Source organism: Trachurus japonicus, chromosome 12 (assembly GCF_045865225.1).
Source record: "Trachurus japonicus isolate A0001 chromosome 12, Traja_1.0".
Classification (NCBI taxonomy): Eukaryota; Metazoa; Chordata; class Actinopteri; order Carangiformes; family Carangidae; genus Trachurus; species Trachurus japonicus.
In genome coordinates, this window is record NC_140918.1 from 7,502,693 (window position 1) to 7,526,622 (window position 23,930).

The window sequence follows — 23,930 nt, forward strand, 5'->3', positions numbered from 1 at the left end:
AGAGGGGATAAGGGAGAAAGAGGACACTAGAAATGGGAGAGGGTGGGAGAGAGGCTGAAAGTGGACACCACGCTGAGGGAGTTGGGGGGGGTGGCAGCTCTTTGCAGATTCACAGATGAGGAGATAATGATTGAGGGAAAGCGTATAAATACGGGAAGTATGGATATATATGTCCCTGTTGATGCTCCGTTAAAGGGATAGTTCAACATTTTGGCAAATTGGCCCATTGCCATAATCCCTATAGTCATAGCAGTAGGTTTGTTACCTTTAATTGTCGGTGCAAGCTATTTTTAGAATGGCGGAGCAGAGCCGTGAGCTGTTCAGAGCTACGCTACGGAGGCTAATGGGATTTCTCCGTTTCCCTCATCAAACTCTTCAAATACACAATCCAACAACTCCAAAACGCTCTGGTGGACAAGTTGTGACCTGCACATTCAGATAATAACAGCATGTTAAGAGACCGAGTTGTTTTCGAGATAAATTCATGCAAAACCGCTGATGTGCATTCCCGTCGAGGGCAGTTTTTCGGCAAGCAGTCTCTGCATTTACCTCTAAAACAACTCTGTCTCGTAACGTTACGTTATTATCTCATAGCGTGGTGAATGTGCAGGTCACAACTTGTCCACCAGAGCGTTTTGGAGTTGTTGGATTGTGTATTTGATGCGTTTGATGAGGGAAACCAAGAAATCCCATTAGCCTCCGTAGCGTAGGTCTGAGCAGCTCACGGTTCTGCTCCGCTGTGCACTGACAATTAAAGGTAACGAATCTACTCCTAAAACTATAGGGATTATGGCAATGGGCCAGTTTGCCAAAATGTGAATGAACTATACCTTTAAAGAGCGACCCTGGTGTTGAGTATATGGGCATGAAGTCAGGACAGAGAGAGAAAGGTAGGGAGTGGTTGGTGGTGGTGGTGGTGGGGAGGAAGCGAGACGCCTCGGAGTCTCTGGGTGTCACAGACTATTAGTTAAAGAAATAGCAGTGGAACAAATGAAGTGGCCCACAGAGTGAAAATTACTTGTGTATGCAAAACTGGCTCTTAATAAGAAGACATGCAGGTTTTTTGGATAAACATAAACAAGGCGACCGGGGGGACGACACGAACGAGGACTCACAGCATTTTAATGGTTGAATTATCATGATTTTTTTTTTTATGCATGGAGTAATGCGTCCCTTTGGTTCCAGGATTAAGTATGACACACACAGCTGGGACCAGACTGAAGATGTTGCTGGGAGCATGTTCCGCTTGTCTAGCAGGGTTCGTCTGCTGCTGGCCCTCAGCCAGCCCTCGCAGCCCCCACACACACACACACACACCACACACACCCCACACACATGCCACGCCACACCGCAATGTCACATCACACAAGCGTTTCCCCAAAGCCGGGTTCACATCAGACAGTGGCTCTCCTAAAGCTCCATCCATCCACCTCCTAGCTGTCTCGCAAAAGGATCCCTCAGACAAACTCTGCATGAATATCCCCCCATATATACACACACACACACACACACCGTTACCGTGGCGATAAGTACCACATCCTGGGACATCCTGGACCCGTTTGAGCTGCAGCAGCCGGACCAGTCGAGTTTCTGCTGAGCCCACTTGGATCAGAGACCACTTGTAGCTGGCAGCGCCTCGGCCCCCTCAGAGCCTTTTTCACAGAGCGGGCCAAGGAGAGACAATGGGCCAAAGCCGGGAGAAATCACACCACAGGCCGCGAGCCAGACACAGCACAACACAGACGGAGAAAGACACTGACATGAGATGATAAGTGAGCGTCAGCAGCACTGCTACAGCTCTGTCCTGACTCCTTTTTACATTAGAGACATATTAAAGGACATGATTGAGGGGGCAAGTAGAAGCCGCTCCAGCTTCAGGTCTGTTGTCAAGGCTTGGTGGCGTTTTGTCAGGAGCCATTGGCAGGAACCTGAAGGGAGACAGAGAGAGAGAGAAAGAAATAAATAAACAGGTGGCCAGGGCTGAATGCATGTTTGTTTTTTCTGTGAATGCGGGGAGGTGACCACATGCCATCGACATGACTAAGTCGTTTTTGGGTAATTTTTCTAACGCGGTGTCATTTGAAGATACTTGGAAAAGAGACAAAGTTCTTTGATCGTGTCGCCAAACGTGTCGGTGTCTCTGATTTCTCTCCTTTGTTTATCTGTCCTGCAGCAGAGACACTGTGGCCTCTCACTCAGACAAATGAAGCCGTCTCTTCATGTGGAAGACTTTATTTATTACCAGGGCTTCATGCATTTTGTTGTGTGTGAAGGCTTTCATTCATACTGGAATCATTTCTTCTTCAACTTTTTGATTATGATGTGATACGGGCGGTACGATGAGGTGCTGGTTAGCACTCTTCAGGTTCTCCAGCTTCCAAAAACATGCACGCTAGGTTGAGAGGAGACTCCAAATTGTCCGTAAAGCGTGAATGTCAGTGCATGTGTTGTTTGTCTCTGTATGTGGCCCTGTGTCAGCTGGGGTTGGCTCCAGCCCTCCCTGCAACCCTGCACATGGATGGATGGATGGATTATGATCTGATACAGGCTGATGTGGAAAGCATCACCGTTGTTGTTCTGCGGTCTGTGAGCCAGAGAAACAGTTTTTGCAGAGCTGCAGCTCACTCCGCCCTGTGTGAGTTTGTCTGCTTTCAGCACAACACGTTGCATCAGGAACAGTAGAGACGACTGTTGTTTATTCATTAGTTTCTTTCTGTTTTCCTCATCATTAATGAAGATGAGTGGGTCTGATTGTGACAGAGCCAGTGTGAATTAAGAGACAACGCTCCCCATCAGGCTGCTGTCAACAACATCCTGACAAGTTGTCCAACTTAAAGCACCGTATAGGTCGCTCACCTTACGGTCATACCTGTTGTTGTCACCAACAACTTTGACAACACATAACTTTTTCCTGAAAACTGTGAGGCCTTCAGTTTTAACAGTTGCACTGTTCGCTGCTAAACTGAGCTGAAACCTAATATTCACATTTCAAAGTGTCGCCCTCGGGCTCCGCGGGTGTTGTTTGCTGCCGTATTATTTTCATTACCAACTCGCAATTACCGGTGAATAAATGATGGTTAGTGCATGTTTCTCAAACACATAAAACCCCCTCTCACTAAGATTTGAAGGTGTGCAAGAACCTTTATTATTATTATGTTATTGTTATTATTTAATTTTCACCTCTGTGTGTTTTTAGCCTGTAGCTGTATGAGCTTCCATTTGTAATGTGAAAACACCTGTTTCAGATGCAGAAAAGCAAAAGCACATTAACCTGAATGATGCGTTCGTGTGCATTTACTGTATATCTCTATAAACAGCGACGTCTTTGATGTGATGACAAACTTGCCCCCGCACTGTAGAGTGTGTCGTGTTTTCATTTTCCTGTAGTTAAATCTGCCTCACTCTCTTAATCAGCCACGTTGATTAAGCCTCTAATTTGTAGTGGTGTAGAGGAGAAGTAGTTGTGTGAATGTGTGTGTCTGTGTCTGTGTGTCTATTGTGCATAATATCAGTCAGTCATTGCAGAGGATTACAGTGTCTTCAGAGAACGGATCTGTTTGTAGACAGAGTTTTGAAGCCTTTTCTCTTGACCGCGAATTGACAAGTTTATCAAAAGCTGGAATCAGAGAGTCGCTGCAGAGGATTACAGTGTCTTCAGAGAACACGTCTGTTTTACATTGCTTCATTAGGGCCTCCTTTGATAACCTTTCATTTCACATTATTAGTTTTCATTTAATCCCGGCCCATGTCTAAGCCGCCGCGCTGTCTGCAGCGTACGGCGCGGCGGTGGTGGCGAGAGCCTGTGGAGAGACGGCTCCTCTACAAGTGTAGGGCTGCGTAATTAAGCAATAAGCCACGAGAGGCTAAGCTTTACAGTGATTTCTCAACAGCTGCTGTGAGATTTGCCGTCAGGCACGACTTGTTCGCCGTTTCCAAAAATCTGTGTAAAGGACAACCTCCTGCAGGAAATCCACAAACTAATCTTTTGGGTCCAGAAACACAAGATTTTAAATTCTTCCATAAATTTTTGTTAAAGTTTTCCTCGTACTGTCAGCTGGAAAAAAAATCTAAATTCAAACAGACATTTAATGTATTTCTTTTCTATATTGTTGCCTAGTTTTCATTCCAATCTCTATTATTCCTGTGCACCATTAAAGGGATAGTTCAACATTTTGGCAAATTAGCCCATTTCCATAATCCCTATAGTTTTAGGAGTAGGTTTGTTACCTTTAATTGTCGATGCAAGCTATTTTTAGAACAGCGGAGCAGAGCCGCTAGCTGCTCAGCTACGCTACGGAGGCTAATGGGATTTCTTGGTTTCCTTCATCAAACTCATCAAATACACAATCCAACAACTCCAAAACACTCAAGACAAGTTGTGACCTGCACATTCACCTCGTTATGAGATAATAACAGAACGTTACGTTAGTTGTTTTCAAGGCAAAAAACTGCCCCCGACAGGAACGCGCATTAGCGGTTTTGCATGAATTTACCTTGAAAACAATTTGCCAAAACGTTGAACTATCCCTTTAAATTGCTGATGGGAGGAAGTGGTTTTCACTGTGAAACAATCACAGGAAACACAGCGTATCTGTCACTGGGGTTCACGCCAACGCCAAAAAGATGCACACAGGCTAAATACAGTAAATATGGTGAGAAAAGACCAATTACTGACAGCTGTTTATTAAAACAACATGTGTTTGTTTGTTACACCATGTCACTTCCTCTCGGCTTTTATTTAAAACATCGTAGCAGCTCCATTGGGTGTGAAACACAGTCCTCAACCGTGTCTCTGCTGCTGCTACACCTGATGCCATTTTAATCAGAGCCACCTCAGCCCTCTACAGTTGTTGGCTAACGCTAGTTTTTTCCTTTGAGGGGCAGTGACACTTGTTATTGTCACAGCCTGTTCTCCTCCATGACGGCTTCATTCAGTGCAGCCAGAATGAATTTTGAGATGGAGGAGCATCCAGTTTTGGATAATGGGAATTTTTTTTTTTTTTTTTTTTGCAGCTTTCTCTCAAGCTCAGCCAAACCGCCAAACCTGTTGTTTTGTACGGCTAAGTGCTGAGAGTATGAGGTCCTTCGACGGTGCACAGCGCTCCTCTGAAAAACTCTTCATGTGCATTCTTACGTTAGAAAATCAAGGACAAGTGGTCGCTGACTCAGAACGAGCCGGAGCTTATGTTTTGTGTTTTCTGTTGCACTCATGTTTTGCAGTAAGACGAACAATCACAAACACACACACACACACACACACACACATGCACTTACACAATTCATACCTAACCATACTGAGGCAGATTGCTGCCAACGCTCCTCCTGGGGCTTGAATAGTTGCCACTTTATTAGCATAAAGCCCGAGAGTGGCTGGAGACAAAAAGTTTCCTTGTCCAGCCTTGTTCCAGCAGCAATAGCAGCAGGAAGAGCTGTGTGCGTAATGGCTGTTTGTATCTCTGCATTCACATTTTAATAAATCTGTTCAGCCGGTGCTGGAGAGAGAAGACATCACATTCTTTGGATGAAAGCTGCAATTTCACCAGACACCCAATAAAGCCACCTTATTATACATTAATGGTTCGAGGCTGTCATCTTTTGTGAGTAGTCTGGCATAATTGAAATACCGGGGCTTTTAAATTCCCATCAGTTGTCTGGGAAAATGCTCATCTCACGCCTGGCTCATTATGGGCTGCATCACAAGACAATATACAGATATTAACAAATGACCTGGCTGACATTAACTCAGACTCTCTGCTGCAGAAATAGAGGATTTGATTGTCATCGAAAGTATCCGTGTTCAGCTGCGGCGTTTAATTGCACTGTTATGCTACCTTAAATTATAGCCTCTTCAAATGTTTTCCAAGACAACAATAAGAGGCAGATGTGCTCCTCCTCTCCGTTAATGCCTCCACTGGAAAGCATTTAGTGTCACTTCTCTATAAATGGATTATAGGTTGATTCTGAAAGAGGATATAAGAGCTAACTTACAATTTCTCTCCGGCACAAACCACCGTTTTCCCACCGCTGCCCCTCTGTTTGCCCAACTCAAGCCTTAATGAGGGTTTGTCAAAAGAGCAGTAATGACATGTATTTGCTGTGAAGTGGTCAGCTCTGTGTGTGTGGACCCACTTAGAGAAATAACACATTATAACGTCCAAACAAAATCCCTGAAATGTTTTTTGGCTTGACGAGCAGCCTCCGCTCCGTCTCTCCTCCTGGTCAAACGGTAGATCATCTGTTTACCGCTGATAATCTTATCAAATTCAGATTTCACTCATCATCCTGTCCCCGACGATTCTTCATTCATCTCTCTGATTGATCATCGCTGTGTGATCTAATGAAAGCTCTAATCCCAAGCAATCCAAAACCATCTTGTGTGTCCGCAGGGCTGAAGATCCGCGAGGTGATGATCAACGTGTCTCGGCAGCAGGTGGAGGACTTCCACGGCCCCGAGGATTACTGGTGTCTGTGCGTCGCCTGGAGTCACCTGGGAACGTCCAAGAGCCGCAAGGCAACTGTCCGGATCGCCTGTAAGCAAAGCTCCGTGTCATTTTGATTCCCAGACTTGACCTTATTGTCTCGGAAAAGGTCATCCTTCTTCAAAACCGGTGGTGTGATCTTTTATTTTTTCTTGCAGAAGGCTTCATTCTTTATGTCTGTCTGCGTTTGTGCAAGGAGGAGGTCGTCAAACATGAAACGAATCTGACTTTTTAATGTGCATGTTTAGATGCTGCTTCATGCCGCTGCTGTTGCTGTTGTTGTTTAATGCAGTGCTGTTTATTCTCTCCCACAGACCTGAGGAAGAACTTTGAGCAGGACCCCCAAGGCACCGAGGTGCCTCTGAATGGCATGATTGTGTTGCATTGTCGTCCCCCAGAGGGAGTGCCGGTGGCTGAGGTGAGGGGGCTTCTTGCACTTCAAACAAGTAACATTTCCTCCTGTGTTGCCTGGAGAGGAGCAGTCATCTGTCTGCTGCACTGACAGAATAACTCTGTCTTCATGATACAATGTTTTGCTACTCTCCAGCCACAGCAAATCAAAGACATTGGTGCACTTTTCCTCTCCCCCCTCCCCCAACCACCCTCAACCCCAAGTCTGGTTTACGCCAGAGCCGCCAGTTTGATGAGCTGAAGACAGCCATTGGTATTAATTTCTCACACTCATTCTGTTCAAGTCTGGAGCCATCACTCACACACCGGCGATAATAACTGTCCGTGTGCGCCGCTATGTTCTCTGTTTCCTGTGTTCACGGGTAAAAGGATGTACGGCTATGACTTATTTAGATGTCATGTATTCATTTCATTCTCAGTATCACCTCCCCTCTCCCCCTTTGAGTCCTGTCTATGTGTGTGTGTGAAAGAGAGTGGCTGTCATTGCCATTTTAATTTTTACTATGAATATAAAATGAGGCTCTCACGGACAGTCCTGTTGAGTGGTGTGTGTTGTTCTGCGCTCTGATGTTGTCTGCCTTCATGTGGAGGCTCAGTAGGCAGATATGTCAATATCAAAGCCTGTGTGCCCAAGCTTCTGAAGCTTTGCATTTACTTAAAGGCACAGTCCGTGATCTATGGGTAAACAAAATGACAGCCCTATACCAGCACATTTCAAAGGCACAGGACTTGGATCCCTGCTGTTTTTCCTGCAAGTGATTGACATGCTTTTACATACACTAAGAAGTTATTGATGTTTTTATGAAGCTAATGGTTAAGGCTTTGTTTACATCTCTATATTGTAAACAGAACATTAAAACAGACATGTGTTTTTTTATGTTTTCAAACACCATCAGTTGAGAAACACATTGATTTTCTTCAGCTTTTAAGTCAGACTTCACTCAGAACAGTCACATTAGGGACCAGTGTTCCCCAAGTTTGGCTCTTTTCAGCACGTTTGGTTTTATGTGGAAAAATTGACGGCGATGGAAGATCAAACTGTACGCTTTAGATGTATTGATGGAATTAACTTTCATATTGGAAGACATCTTAATATTCTATAATTTCACTTATTTTGAATTCCCACTCTACTGTATGATTAGGCCTGCAAGGAGTTTTAAAACATCATTCACCTCCTGTAAATAATATGCAAACACAACCCTGCATCAGTGTTGTTTGCTCTGTATGAGGCTGCATTCACAGAAAACTGCAAACTGCAAATGATGAGCTAGTAGAAGCTAACAGTTAGTATAGAGATCCTAAATGAAAGTGAGCGGGAGTCAAAATTTTGTTTCGTGATCCGATTGAATTGTATCATGAGAAAAATATATGACCTCTACCTATTTAAAACATTGCATTTAATGCCAAAAAATGTGTAGTTTTTCATAAAACGGCAACGGAAGAATTAATTTTGTGTGAGACCGCTCTACGGACTACAGTAGGCTAACAGGCAGTGGAGTAGCTGACACGGGAAAGGGCGACATGTGGTGTGTGGCGTCACCTACGCGACCTGTAGTCTTTCTGTTTACGGATTTTTGGAATTTTATTTTTTAATAGTTTAAAGAAACAACCCATGCCTTCCTTAAATCTGTATCACCCAGGAAGAAAATGAAAGGAAAGCAGTTTATCAGATTCCTGACATTTATACGGCTTGCAGCCAGGGACGCAGTTACGGTTTGTTTACCCACCCCGAGTTATGACGTAAGGAAAGATGGCGACGCTGTGGATACGGTCAATTGTGTACATCAGTTATAACTGATAACTACAAACAGATAACAACAAACATGTAACTGATAACTAGTACTAACAGCTAACAGATAACTGAACTGATAACTGATCATTACAAACAGCTAACTGGTTGTTCAACCACCTGTTGACCAGAAGTTTCCAGGTTATATATCATCACCACTTTGCTTCATAATAGAAGCACCAATTGTTCATGCTTTCGTAGGCTACTGTCATTTGTTGATTATAGGCTACAACAGTTATTGAATTAACTATCAGGTAGAAGAAAGGTATTTTAAGGCCTACAAACCACAAATACAAGCGGCTTAAGACAGAACTGAGGGGTTCTTAGCAACGATGCTGCTAAAATAAAACTTGGATAGATTGACTGACATGCAGTGTTAAAAATTAAATAAATAAAAGTGAACAAAAATTGCAATAGAGTGAAATATAGGATTGCACTAGGTTACTTGTAGAATTGCAACACTTAAAAATTGTCAGACAACTGGTAACCAAATGAGAAGATAGGATGCCGTCTACAGATTTCACCACGTTTGGTTGGGAAGGATTTTTAACATACGATAATGTTATAGGGTAGTATGTTCACTTCTGTTAATGGCTTTTGGTCGCTTAAAATTCAAACAGCTGCATTAAAAGTGCTGCAATTCAACACCATCTTAAATTCAGGCTGAATGCCGGCACTTGTGTGAGTGTGTTTGAGATTTATATTACCCAAACATTTCCTCTGCAGGCTCTATTGTTGGTTCTGAATTGTTGTATTAATAAAAAGCTTGATCCCCCCCACAAAATATATATATAGTTTTGGGTTTTAAGACTCCTTGAAGACAGCCATGGATTCCATCCAAAGCACACATAAAGCATGTAAAACTGTGTTTGTGCATTTGGTGTTGTGTGTGAGAGTGTGTGTGTGTCTGTGTGCACGCTCTGTGTGTGATGAATGATTCAGCTCACACAAATGGAGCATCGGTGTACCGCGAGTCTCCCCCATGCATTGTGGTCATCAAATAGGCAACTCCTCATGCATTCATTAATGTGACTCCGGCTAACAAAGAGAATGGTAATAGTAAATAATGCAGGGACAAATCCAGCTCTCTCTAGTATGAGTTGCACTGGAAAGGGGAAAAAAAAAGAAAATACGACATCCAGAGTTGGAGATGCGGGTGTACTTTTCTCTTTTCGTGACTTTAGGCATTGCTGAGAGGTTAAAGCCTTTTTTTGTAACCAGCACTGTGAAATTTGGCTCAGAGAGAAGCCGGAGCTCAGCTACAGTTTGAGTTTTAAGGAATTGAGGTCAGGATGCTGTGTGATCTGTTGAACTCTATTTGTATTCCGAGGCATATTTATTTTGGTCATGACATCTATTTGAATATTTCATACCACTGCGATTTGCAACGGATCCTGATGGAAATTAATACTTGTGCTGCAGAAGACACATGAACAGTTTTTTTTTTTTTCTCCCGGAGATGACAATAAACGCTCAGTTGACAACATGCAAATGAAATGAGTTCCAACTTTGCATGCTGTTTTAAGACATAAACGCTGTGCAGCCGACTTTACAGCTCGAAATCCCCTTATGCCGCTGCTCTGTTCCTGTTCTCAGAGGCAACAGTAACAGTGAGGGGAGGAAAAGAAGTTTATCCGTGCCTCGCTGTAACTAAGCCACCCGGGAGTTTACTGGGCTGCTGTGTAGGATGTTAATGAAAATCAGAGAATGCCATATTATCTGTCCCAGCAGTGATAGAGGCAATAATCTGCGCACATTGTAAGCCAGACCACCAGAGAATGTATCGTAGTAAAACAGCTTAAGCCTGCTTCAGTTTATTGGTGACAAGAGTTGAGATGGCCAAAGCTCCACTTTTCATAAAGAGAGAGGGAGAGAGAGCATGCTTTGTATTCATTATAGCCTAATACTTATGTTATTATATGATTGGCTGTGATAAGAGTAGGTAAAGGAACAGGAGGAATATCTTTCATTAAACCATTCAAGTCTATAATGACAGAGTTGTTGCAGGAGATGGATCATGACCATAATAATGAGAGAAAAAGCAGAAATGAAGAGACGTGGTCGTCTCCAGAGGGATCAAAAAGGATCATAGTGACTTATCAGATCACAGATACAGTATAAGCATGAGCCTGACCATGCACGGCTTTAAAAACAAGCAATAAAATCTTTAAATCAATTCTAAAACTGACACATAGCCAGTAAAGGGCAGTGAGGATTTGTGTGGCGGGGTCACTTCTTCTTCTTCTTCTTCTGAGAACTTGTTTGTTGTATACTCCCAAGATCAATAAACTACCTAAGCAGAAAAAGGCAGCTCTGAGTAAACAACTGCAACATCATTAGATACGGCTCCCAGACTATATGAGAGACTTTTAATAATACATGCGCTCCTCTGACCATGAAGGTTATTAGAACGACCTCCAGTCTGGAGTCGTTCAAGCTGCAAATGTCTTTGTCCGACACCCAGGTCTTAATTTCAGCGGCGCGGCGCGGGACAAACGTAACACACACACACACACAGGGGACAATCTCTAACCTGTTGGACACACACGGGATGAGAGCCTCCATCACCGAAGCCGGCGGAGTTTTTTTTTTCCAGACAGCTGATTAAGACGTCGTAATCCACTGCGTCAAAGGCTGATCTGAGATCAAGGGGGAATTACAATAGAGAAGCTGAATCAGCAGCCGGGGCGGTGAAGAGCCAGAGCCAGAGCCATAGACTCGAATAGTAGAAACTTCTGATTCTTCTTCATAAAAGAGAACAGAGGAAATCATCAGTGTGGAGGGAGACTTAGATAAAAGATATCAGCGCCGGGATGGGTCTTTGAGTTTGACACTCGTATTGACAAACAAATTATGTGTTGTAAATGTCAAGCCAAGCGTGATTGTGCAACTAGACGGTGCCGCTTCTGCTTTAGATTTGTTAAATACTTGATTTACTTACTGCCACAACCGCAGGCAGTGATTGCTTCATCCAGGGTTTTGGTTTCAAGTCTGAGCCAGCCTATTGTCCGGCCTGTTGCTCCAAATGTCATGGAGGGAAACACCTGCTGAGGGCTGAGTGGAGTGAAGTGGAGTGGAGTTGAGTGGAGTGACGTCTGTGTCTTTGTGGCTTTGTGAGGCTAAGGCCTTGTCCACACCAGCCCGGGTTATTTTGCTACCAAAGTTTTGTTAAATAAAATTCTGCATCCACACGCGTGGTGTAATAAAAATACTTTGTACACACGCAACCGTAAAATACGCTACCAAGTGATGCAGTGTACGTGTAATATGCCACAGCAATAGGTGGCGATGTAAGGTAAAATGGGAAGGCTGTTTTAACCAATCAAAATAGTTTATGCCGGGTGCTTTGCTGCTGTCTTCTTCTAGCAGGTGTTGGGGTCGCTAGCAAGAGGAGCAGTCTCCTTCGTTGCTATTTCGTCCTGGGTGAGGGATCCCTCCTCTGTTGCTCACCCTGAGGTTTCTCCAATTTTTCCCTGTTAAAAGGGTTTCGGGGAGTTTTTCCTCAGTCAATGTGAGGGTCTAAGGGCAGAGGATGTTGTTATGATGCCATGTAAACCCCGTTGAGACAAACTGTTTGTAAAAATGGGCTATAAAATTGCCTTGCCTTGCCTATTTCAGGTGCCTTCATTGTTGAATTAGGTTGAGCAACTGGATATGACAACCGAATACAGCTGACAGCATGCCAACAACAACTTCCAACTTCCAACTTGTCCATTTTAGCTAGCAAGCTAGCATTAACTCTAGCTAACAACCTCTACGTAGAGATGTGTAGAGGAGCTCAGCTCAGGAAATAATAGCGGTTGTCATATCCACACACAACCGCTGAAACCCGAATCGGCAGAAAACTTCTCTCCAGTTTCAAAAGACCACGGTTTCAGTGTTCCAAAAGCACGGTTGCTTGTGGACAGAACAGTAAAACCGGGAAGTTCGCGGTTGCAAAATAACCCGGGTTGGTGTGGACAAGGCCTAAAAGTTTTTTGGTAAAGTCTCCTATAACTTCAAGAAGAAAAAAAAGAAAAGGAAAAAAAAAAAAACAGTTTTACAATCATTATCTCCACATTAACTGGCCAAGTATTCTTTACCATGTGTAATTAATCATCAAGGCCTCTCATCCAAAGTCATTTGAAGTGCTTAAAATGTAATTATTCAGTGATAAACATAACATTTCCAGAGACCAGCGCGGAGATAAACCAAGGACACGACAAGGGTTTTTTAGCCACCCCCGCCTGGAGAATATGCTGCTGTCAGATTTGGAGGGCTCATTTGTTTAATGTGATTTCATGAAAGTCATTGTTGCAGTGAGAAAAGGCCATACATGGCTTTGGGAAGGCGGGGAGGGGCGCAGGCAGGAGAGGGGAGTGAGAGGAAGAGGAGGGGCGCTTGTTAATGAAACTCAACCTTAATTGAATCAGATGGAACAAAACCTAGTGCGATGCCTTGTAATCGTCTTCATGTCACTTTCACTTCCTATTTGAATGATTGCGAATGTAGGTCATTACATTTTTGCTTTCAGAATAATTGAGTGTTCGGGGCCCGATGCGGGGAGGAATTGGGATGACTCGAGGAGGGCATACTTTTTATTGTGAGCGTGTGAATGTGTGTTAACTTTAAGATACCTTTTTTTCCGTAAATAAACACGCGCTCCTCGGGGCCTGCATGTCGGCTCTCTCATCTCCACATCTTCAAACAGCTTGAAGCTATCAGAGAAATGAAACTCAGCTGCACGGTTACATGCGGCTTCCCTGCTGACCATTTGATGCTGATTTCAATACATCATGACTTCATTTTGTTTGCTCTCGCACTCTCGCTTGCTCTCCTCTGGCTGGAAATGAACTGTTACCAAACAAGTCAAAAGTTATACGGGAAACTTTCAGGGGGGAAACATGCTGCAGAGAGAGTTTTCAGTTCAGTTTTCTTTCTTTCTTTTTTTTAACTCGGCTGCTGCTGTTTATTGGTCAACACTGTGACCTTCACAGCCACATAAGCCCGCCACCGGCAGCCTGCCCGCCAGGCCTGATGGGCCTGATGGGCCTGATGGGTTAGGTGTGGTGTAGCTCGCCACTGGTTGCTGCTATCTAAGTGGAACAAATTTACCAATTAAGCAAATCCGTTTCCTGCCCTCCCCAGGCGCTGGCTTATCAGGCTCATTTGAGTCTGTCCTGTCTCTCTGCCTTCTCATCAGCATGTGCATCTCTCTATCGCTTCTCCCCACCCCCACAACCCCCCACACACACCAAAGGGGACACTCTAGGACCAACGCAGAATGCAAATCACACTCTGGCTTTATACACTTCCTGCAGCGAACACTGGAAAGGAGAGAAGGAGGGGAGAGGAGGGGAGGGCCTCAACGAACAAGATTAATCAAAGCAAAAAAAAACATGAGACAGGAACACCGACCACAGAGCAGGACGATTATTTTAATTCATTTCGGTTTGAGAATTTGCTGCGATAAAACTGAAAACTAACCAAAGACAGCTCAAATGTATTCCACTCCTGTGATCACAGGGAGACTAGAGAGGCAATTATGAGGCCAGAAGACGATGGTTTAATGAAGCTACACCTCTCCACTTCTGATGTCTACCTCAGCTCAGCTCATGTTCCCTTTTACAACGGTGTGTTTAGAAATCGGGGACAAACTCATTCATTCATAATATAACATTAGTATGAGCCTCAAACAAACGTTCAAGAGCGTCCCAGTTTGAAACGTGTGTTTGAAATTTGTCATCACTGAGGCTGTTTTAAGTTGCTTTTTCTTTCTGAGGGTGGCTTGGCAGCAGTGGAGGAGTTTCATCCTCACACTTCATCCCATGAATAAATACAAACTCTATATTTTAGTCACAGACGTACAGTAGGTTCAAGTCCCTTTTAATACAATACGATCCTCTTTCTCTACTGCAAAAACTCAAAATCTTACCAAGAATATTTGTCTTATTTCTAGTCAAAATGTCATTTCTAGTCAAAACAAATCTAATTATACTTAAAATAAGACTCATCACATTAAAAAGTAGCTTGTTTTTATACACTTTTTACTTTTTTCAAGCATATTTTTACTTGAAATAAGTAGAAAAATCTGATAGTGGAGCAAGTTTTTCTTTCTTATTACAAGCACAAAAAAATGGCTTTCACTGGCAGATTTTTGAAATTGATTTGAAAATTAGTTTGAAACAAGTGAAAACTGTCTAAAAACAAGTTAATTTTTAGGTGATGCGTCTTATTTTAAGTGGAAAGAGATTAGTTTTGACCAAAATGGAGACATTTTGACAAGAAATAAGACAACTATTCTTGGAAAGATTTTGAGTTTTTGCAGTGTATCTAAATGAAGGCCTATAATATCTTTAAAAAGAAGCGGAAATGGCATACAACACAAGATCTGGTTAAACAAACAAAGCATCCGATAGAAATCACACACCCTACAGAGAAACTGGGAGCATTTTCCGAAGACGTGCAGCATCCTGAACAATCCAGCAGCGTAACAAAGGGAGTGAGTGAGTGAGGAGCAGATCGATGCCACGGTGACTGATACTTCAACACTCAGAAGGATTGATTTGTAAATTGTCGGTCTGTTTCGGTGTGGTTGCCAGGTTCTGACAAACACAAAAATGAATGATCTTAAATAGTCTATGATTGTGCCACTTAAACATCCTGATGATGACACAAGTGTCCCAGAAATCCACACCAGTCATCAGTCTGCTATTGTCAGATCACTTCACTGTAGATCTGGAAAATTGACCACTTTTTTCTCATTTTCATTTTATGAATTTGAAAATCATTTCAATAGTTGTGTAATATAAGGATTTACCTTTATTCTACAGTACAATGAATGAATGAATTGGGACTTTATCGAAAATAATACAATAAAAGAAGAGGCAAATCAAATATAATAGAATAAATACTAACGTATCTGAAAAGGAGCAGGAAGAAGCATCATCTTATTTAATCCTATTCCTCCTACAGCTATTAATAATTAGATTCTAGGTTACCAGTTAATCATCTGTTGACTGAGAAATGATGCTGGTTTGCAGTCTCCCGTACTTTGATGAATATCTCATCAAACTCTGCAGACCTGACCGTTCCTGTCTTCAGTTGTGTGCAGCCTGTGCTGTTATCTGTGTAAAAACACACTCGGGCAGGTAGGGCTGCATGAGCCTGCCAAAAAAAAACCTTTTGCCCGCATCCTTGAATCTTCATTGAAAAGTGGAGCAGCAGAGTCGGAGAGCTCGACGCCAGCTTCTCAGAAGTGTGTATGTGTGTGTGTGTTACTGCCACAATGGCTGGAAAACAGTACACACTCTTTTGGCAAATGGTGGAGGAATTTTAAAATTACCCAACTTTGTATGCGAGATAGAGAGAGAGAGTGAGTAGGGGAGCTTTCTAGTAGAGATGAGTGCCAACGCTGACTTAATTATGCAGATTGGGCTCCATGACGTGACTGATCCATAATAAATTAAATAAAACAGATATCAACAGTGTCGGTGGCCGTAAAAAAAACAAAACAATCTTTCCACTGTAAGTTACACTTATTCAGCCATGGCAAACCACCAACTCAGCTTCCTGTGCCACAGTAATTCCTGGCCTGGAGTAACCGAGAAAAAATATATATATATCCCAGTGAGTCTCAGTCAGTCAGTGAGAAATATGGAGTATGAATGTGGGATAAAGGATGACTGGTATCAGAAAACGCCGGATCGATGCATGTCTACTTTCTGGATCCATGCTGTGCTGCTTATCTGCAAACATTGATAAGAGAATGAAAGTTTTTACATTTCAAGAAACCAGTAGCAGTTTTACCAGGTATAATAACTGTTCCCCACGTCTTAGTGTATTTCAAGCCACAGGTATATATAAGTATTTTCTCATATACAAGACCGTACAAGAAGGTTTTTATTAATTTCCATGAGCTCGTCCCCTGGTCTCATATTGGCATATACCGAATCTGATGCCATCTCCGTGACTTGTCAATATACTATTAGTGCTGGAGCCGAGGTTTTACAGTGAGATATAAATAGAACAACAGAGGCAGCAGCCGTGTCGCAGACCACTGAAGTGTCAAAGCAGCAGCAGCAGCACCACATGCCACTTGCCCACCCACTGTATCTATAACGCATACATAGCATTCATAATGTACATACCTCCATGGAGAATGCAGCAGAAAATGGCCTCTTATATGTCCTTGTATAATTGATTAAAAGACTCTCCATAGTTAAAGTGCTGTGCGGCTGGAGCCACAAGTGCGTCCTTGGCTCACTTTAATATTACACGTTCACCAGCAGTCATTCGTGGGTCAAAACCAGCAACTCTCTTCTTCTAAAAGCCTAATAAAGTTGCTTAAAGGGATAGTTCAACATTTTGGCAAATTGGCCCATTGCCATGATCCCTATAGTCTTAGGAGTAGGTTTGTTACCTTTAATTGCCGGTGCAAGCTATTTTTAGAACGGCGGAGCAGAGCTGCAAGCTGCTCAGAGCTACGCTACGGAGGCTCATGGGATTTCTTGGTTTCCCTCATCAAACTCATCAAATACACAATCCAACAACTCCAAAACGCTCTGGTGGACAAGTTGTGACCTGCACATTCACCACGCTGTGAGATAATAACAGAACGTTACGAGACAGAGTTGTTTTAGAGGTAAATTCATGCAAAACCGCTGATGCACGTTGCCTTCAGGGGCAGTTTTTCAGCAAGCAGTCTCTGCATTTCCCTCTAAAACTCGTAACGTTCTGTTATTATCTCATAGCGTGGTGAATGTGCAGGTCACAACTTGTCCACAAGAGCATTTTGGAGTTGTTGGATTGTGTATTTGATGAGTTTGATGAGGAAAACCAAGAAATCCCATTAGCCTCTGTAGCGTAGCTCTGAGCAGCTTGGCTCCGCCTAAGCGGCTCTGCTCCGCCGTTCTAAAAATAGCTTGCACCGACAATTAAAGGTAACAAACTTACTGCTATGACTATACTGTAGGGATCATGGCAATGGGCCAATTTGCCAAAATGTTGAACTATCCCTTGAAGTGGTCTAAAAAGTGTTGGTTACTATAGTAACAAAAGTTCTAAGTTGGCAGCACTGCACTGTAAATCCCCTGGTGACATTATAGACAATTAATGCACATATTTGTGTTGTAAGAGCAACAGCCAATAGGGAAACTCCAAAACTCCATCAATGGTAACTTAACTTAACTTTATCACTCACTCACTCACATACATATATTTATACAGTTGCAGTTCAAGCGGTATGGTTTTAATGACCCTGACTCAACACATTAAATTCATTTCGCTGATACTCGTGATAGATTTTCTTCTTTTCCTGTAATGTAGAATTTATTACCTGGTGGAGAGCCCTGCTACGTCTGCAGTGTGATATATATAATTTATAATATGTTCAACTCCTCGTCAATAGAACTAATTTAATGACCGATCTTATTTTCAGGGTTTGTTTTCTTTTTTTTTGACCTTGGCAAATGACTGTTGATCCATCTCAAGGATAATAAGGTCATGCATTAATTGTAATAGATTGTAAAGTATCCAGGTTATTATGTCCACTGGATTTATTCAACACACATACACACACACACACACACACACAGGTCTATGAGTAACACAGATTTAATGCACAAGCGTCATCGCAGTACACTGTAAATGAGGAGAAACACTTCTACGCAGCGTTTAATGATTAATGTGAAACTGCTGATGAATAGACAGTAGCTGCACATTTATCCAACTCATTATTTTTCCACTCGCTACACCGTGATAGAAATTAGATATGCCGTTGTAATACAGGATAACCCACACCCAAGTTAGTTTTTGTTTTGTTTTTTTTCCTTTTTGCTTCAGGCAGTGTATGTAGTTATACTCCTGCGTTTCCTGAGGTGACATATTATCCACTAAATGTTGAGATATATTTAATTTAAATTGCATAATGGTGAAATCTTATGTATGTGTCGAGTTCAATTTTGCCACCAATCTATAAATATGCACCACATCTGAATACGTGTCAGGAGTGAACAAAGGTTTGAGGGTTAATTTTCAATTCAGTGAATTTCCCACATCATATTACTCCATCACACTTGTTTGGAGCTGCCTGCAGGAAAATGGCTTTTATTTATAGTTGTTTTTTTGTTTTTTTTCCTTAACCAAACTCCAAGAGCATTTCAAAGTAATATGATCTCCTTTAACTTAATGCTCCGTAGCAATTTGTCTTGGATTGATATAGTGTTTGTAGTTACAAAGCTGACTCTACAACACTTACTGACTGTCCTTAGATGACTTAGTAATTAATGTGACATTTCCCCACATCATAACAACACAGACAGCTGACTTAAAAATAGCCAGTGTTTCATCCAGAGTGACAATATAACACTAAAGCAATAATCCTGGAGCCGTATGAGCCTACGAATCTTCCTCTAAAATGTAATTTGTTGCCTATGTGTGAGGCTGCACAACCCGTCGGTCAGCTCGGAGTCGGCTCTCGGTTCATTATCAGCTCAGCAACATCTAAAGGCTGTGTCTCTCGATGACATTAGAGACGCCTTTGAGCTGGAATCTTTTCAAATACAACAAATAACACACAGACTATGTAAAATGTGACCCTGGTTCAAAACAACAACAAAGCTCGTCTCTGTCGCCCAGAGAAGGTGACAAAGCACAAAACCTCCTCCCTGTCAAGGTTAATTCCCTTCTTCATAGATAGTAGATAAGGCTGCAGACAGTAGGAGAAGGTAAACTTTGCACAGTCTGAGAGAGAGCAACAATACTAAACCAGGGTTTCTGTAGACTGACGGGTAGATAATAATGATAGATCTGAAAAACCATAATATAAAAGCAGATTTTGTCTGAACAAAGTAAAAGTCTGCACCGTTTTCCTTTTGTGGGAAGTTGAACGTTGGCTGCTGCTGCTGCTGCAATGGAGTAAATTGATGTTAGCAGCTGTGCAGGATATAATACAGCACAGACGGCAACACAAGAGCTGATTAGACATTGAAGGTGTGAAATGGTGAAAGGCGAGAAATATAAAGAAAAGGGGGAAGGGGAGGAGGGTTTGGGGTTGATGGAGTGACCGATGCAGCAAGCCAGTGTGGTCGCTCGGTTTGTCTTGAAAGCTGTGCAGCCAAATGATGAAAAAAGTTAAATTAAAGGCACATGATGAAAGACTTCTCGAGCCATCAAAGGGAGAAAAAAAGGAAGGAGGAAAAAAAAAAAACGCTTGTGACAACGTGACTCCTGATTTATTGATTTCCCCCCTCGCTCAATTTTTTTCACCCAGGGTGCTTGGAAAGAGCAAAGCAATCTCTGAGTTTGTTGGCTGTTGTTACATTCCCTTGGCAAATGGACACTCTCAACAAACACACACACACACATACATTGACACACACATACACACAAATGCTCTGGAGTGCAACCCCGTGCACAAACATATGGAGCTCCCAGTGGGGCGGAGTTTTTAATCCTCAAATACACTGCCATAAATCAAACCCCACTCCCCCATGCCCCAGCTCGTCTCTCTCAATGAAAAGCTCAAGCCAGTGGCACATTAATAGCAATTTACAGGGCCAGTCATGCGCGGAGAGGAGCATCAGCAGAGCGTCCTTTATTTTGTAATTCCTTATTACTTTCACTCGCTACACGGCCACTGAATCGGTAACGGCAGAGGATGTGACCTACCTACGCTGCATCGCTCCCGCCAAGCCCGTGTCACTCAATGTTGTTTCTTTTTTTTCCCCCGCTAGCCCCCCCTACTAATCTCACAATGAGAATCAGTCTCTTCTAACCTTATGTAGTAGTACTGACAGGTGTTCCTATTATTTTGTGCACCCCATTTTTATCACTGAGGGGTTAGGAAATATTACAGACACCTCTCTGGATTGAGTGATACAGCTGGTAAATGGATGGACTGCACTTACAGAGCACTCTTCTGATCTCAGAGACCACTCCAAGTACTTTACAATACATTTATACTTTTTATACATCACATCCATACTCGCTGTCATACATCACACCTGTACACAGACAGACATCCACAAGGGAGCTTCAGCACGTGGACCAGTGGAGCTGGGAATCAAACCTCCGGCCTAATGATTATCGGGAGACTTGGGAGGCACATTCCCTTCAGGGTAGAGACATCCTTAGTCTCTTTTTTGAAGGAAGGAGTGGGGTTAAAGGGATAGTTCAACATTTTGGCATATTGGTCCATAATCCCTATAGTTAGGGAGTAGGTTTGTTACCTTTAATTGTCGGTGCAAGCTATTTTTAGAACGGTGGAGCAGAGCCGCTCAGAGCTACGCTACGGATTTCCTGGTTTCCCATCAAACTCATCAAATACACAATCCAACAACTCAAACGCTCTCGTGGACAAGTTGTGACCTGCACATTCACCACGCTATGAGATAATAACACAACGTTACAAGACAGAGTTGTTTTAGAGGTAAATTCATGCAAAACTGCTGATACGAGTTTCCTTCAGAGGCAGTTTTCAGCAAACAGTCTCTGAATTTGCTTGGAAAACAACTCTGTCTCATAACGTTCTGTTATTATCTCATAGCGTGGTGAATGTGCAGGTCACAACTTGTCCACCAGAGCATTTTGGAGTTGTTGGATTGTGTGATGAGTTTGATGAGGGAAACCAAGAAATCCCATGAGCCTTCGAAGCGTAGCTCTGAGCAGCTCGTGGCAAGCAACCAAAGGATTTTAAGATAACCATTTCACGTCACGTTTGGTCACCAGTGTTCTGTTTGTTTGTTTGCTAGCGTTGCATCATTATTGCTGATTTGCATCCACATTTTTACTTGTTTTCATGTCTGATGCTAACCTGGCTAAGACTAGACCACGTCTCAAGCTGCTAGACATCGTGTCTCTGACATCATTGTGTTAAGCCTGCCTATTCTTCTCCAGATGGATCTGCAAAGACATTGAGCAGGGGCGAATTAGTTGAACCTTTTTCCAGCTCATCTAATATCAATGCATTATGATGCAGATGCTGACATATTGTGGATTAGTGGTTGTATTGGGGTGTTGGTGGAGGAGGGGGTAGGTAAGAGGGCATCAGTGGGAAATGGCATCAGGCCTGACTCTTCCTCCTGAGCCACAGTCTACGGTTCAACAGCTCCGCAAATTAAACCCCCCCCAAAAAGATCCTGAAGTTGGAGCAGCAGCTTTCTGAATCGCTTTAACCTCAAACCTTCTTGAATGTGGGATTTATTGCAGCACTGTTGCATAAACTGGTTTAAGCGCTGATCTCATTATTTCAGCTTTCATCTTCCAACGTGTTTATGCCCACATACAAACCTTTAGCCCGTTGAGTCACCACCAGTGTCTGTGTGTGTCTGTGTACACACTCTCTCTGCTGATTTCAGGTGGAATGGCTGAAAAACGAGGAGCTGCTGAACTCTGACGGCATCACCGACACCAGAGGCGACCACAATCTCATCATCCAGGAGGCTCGTCTGTCTGATTCGGGGAACTACACCTGCGTCGCCAGCAACATCGTGGCCAAAAGACGCAGCGCCACAGCCACCGTTGTCGTCTACGGTAGGAGAAAAAAAAAAAGTCAAACTCCTGATATCCCTCCTTCCTTTTTATTCAAATTGTTCAAAAGAAAAATGCATCTAAGGTTAGATCCTGTCTCAGCCCCCCCCAAAAAAAATAAAAGAAGAGGACCTGACAAGAAAGCGCTTCAGGTTTTCACTGCAAATGATCAAAACAATGTCAAACAGCTTTTCTTGCCTGCATCAAAATATCAGCTTTCGCTACAGAAGCAGCCTGTCGAACAAGCACCTCAAGCAAATTCCCCAAAGTCATTAATATAAAAAGCCGAGCTAAAACCGCAACGTGTGGCCTTTTTTTCTTTTTTCTCTCTCAAGAGTCTAATGAGCAGGTAATGGGCGAGTGATCCCTCATGTGTAAAAACAAGGAGACACAGGCACAATATTTACAATAACTCAATTATTAATGATGGAAAGGCAGTGACGTGGGCTGTCACAGCTCCTTGCCTTTTATCTGCCAGCGCTAAACACCTTGTGTAAAGCACTTTGTATTGCTGCAGGCCAGCACGCAGTGTTTCCAGCATTTTTACAGCCCTGAAGCGAGCTGCGCCGAGACAAAGGCAAGTAAGTGAAATCGTAATGTCATTCTAGCGCTGCCTCCTCTCACACTACAGGAACACCTTGTTAATTGGAGGATTTCTGATGCTCGTTTTAACCAACCTCTCATACAACCGCTTTTTCTTTTTTTCCCCCCTGACGAAGGGCATTTAGCTTTTGTACAAATACATCTGATTCTATCTGACACCCCGTTGCTGAGGCCCATCAATCATTAATTTCCACAGCGGTAATGAAGTCTCTGACAGGATGACTATTCCCAGTAGCCTCAGACAGATGTACAATGGTTGAATGCTAGTATTTCTGCCTTTCCTGTGACAGCAAATGAGCTGATTAGTCAATCATGCCACATTATTCCAGGCAACAAATCACAGGAGGAAGTAGATGGAAAGGGAAGACATCATTGATCATCATGTCAGAGACACCTCTGTGTTTTTCCTTCCCCTCCCCTGATGAGGCGTTTGTTGTCACATCTGATTGATCTCCTGTGATGTAAACACACTAATACTGTACATTGTTATCCACAGAATATAGGACAGATTTTTTGAATTTTTTTTTACCATCTCCAGCTGTCATCTCTCTCTCTCCCTCTCACACAGTGAACGGTGGGTGGTCATCGTGGACAGACTGGTCGCCCTGTAACGTGCGCTGCGGTCGCGGCGTGCAGAAACGGTCCCGCACTTGCACAAACCCGGCTCCTCTCAACGGGGGAGCGTTTTGCGAGGGCATGTCGGTGCAGAAAAGCACCTGCAACACGCTGTGTCCAGGTGAGCGCAGGGACGCCGTCCACGCGCTGTCAGTGTCTGAGCAGCAGCTTTAAAGCGTGAACGTCCTCCAACTTCACAGGCCGCAGTTGGTGGTGTTTTAATGAAAAGCCACTGACATAAAAAGGTTCACATGCTGGGAAAGTGGACTGAAGTGGTATTCAGGCAAACTCTGCAGCTGTTCGTGTATATAACTTATACAATATACTGTAGTTTCTTTTCTGCTACTTTGATTCAGTACTTCCTCTTCTTTTGTTGGCCCATTCATTGTTTAATTGTATGCAATATTTGACTTGTTTAAAGGGATACTTCACCCAAAATTGATAATTCACCAATTTTCTACTCACCGTCATGCCAAGGAAGGGTTGGGAGAACTTTCCGAGTTATCAAAACGCTTTTGGAGTTC

At 43.0% G+C, this 23,930-nt stretch overlaps 1 protein-coding gene across 1 annotated transcript in view; it reads left to right on the plus strand.

Moving 5' to 3' along the window:
- LOC146977016 (netrin receptor UNC5D-like) overlaps window positions 1-23,930 on the plus strand; it is a 184,858-nt gene that overhangs the window by 128,472 nt on the left and 32,456 nt on the right. Inside the window, exons 3-6 of the mRNA XM_085792877.1 lie at window positions 6,387-6,530; window positions 6,794-6,897; window positions 22,017-22,191; window positions 23,360-23,527. Of these exons, the coding sequence (XP_085649003.1) occupies window positions 6,387-6,530; window positions 6,794-6,897; window positions 22,017-22,191; window positions 23,360-23,527 (591 nt within the window). The remainder of the gene's footprint in view (window positions 1-6,386; window positions 6,531-6,793; window positions 6,898-22,016; window positions 22,192-23,359; window positions 23,528-23,930) is intronic.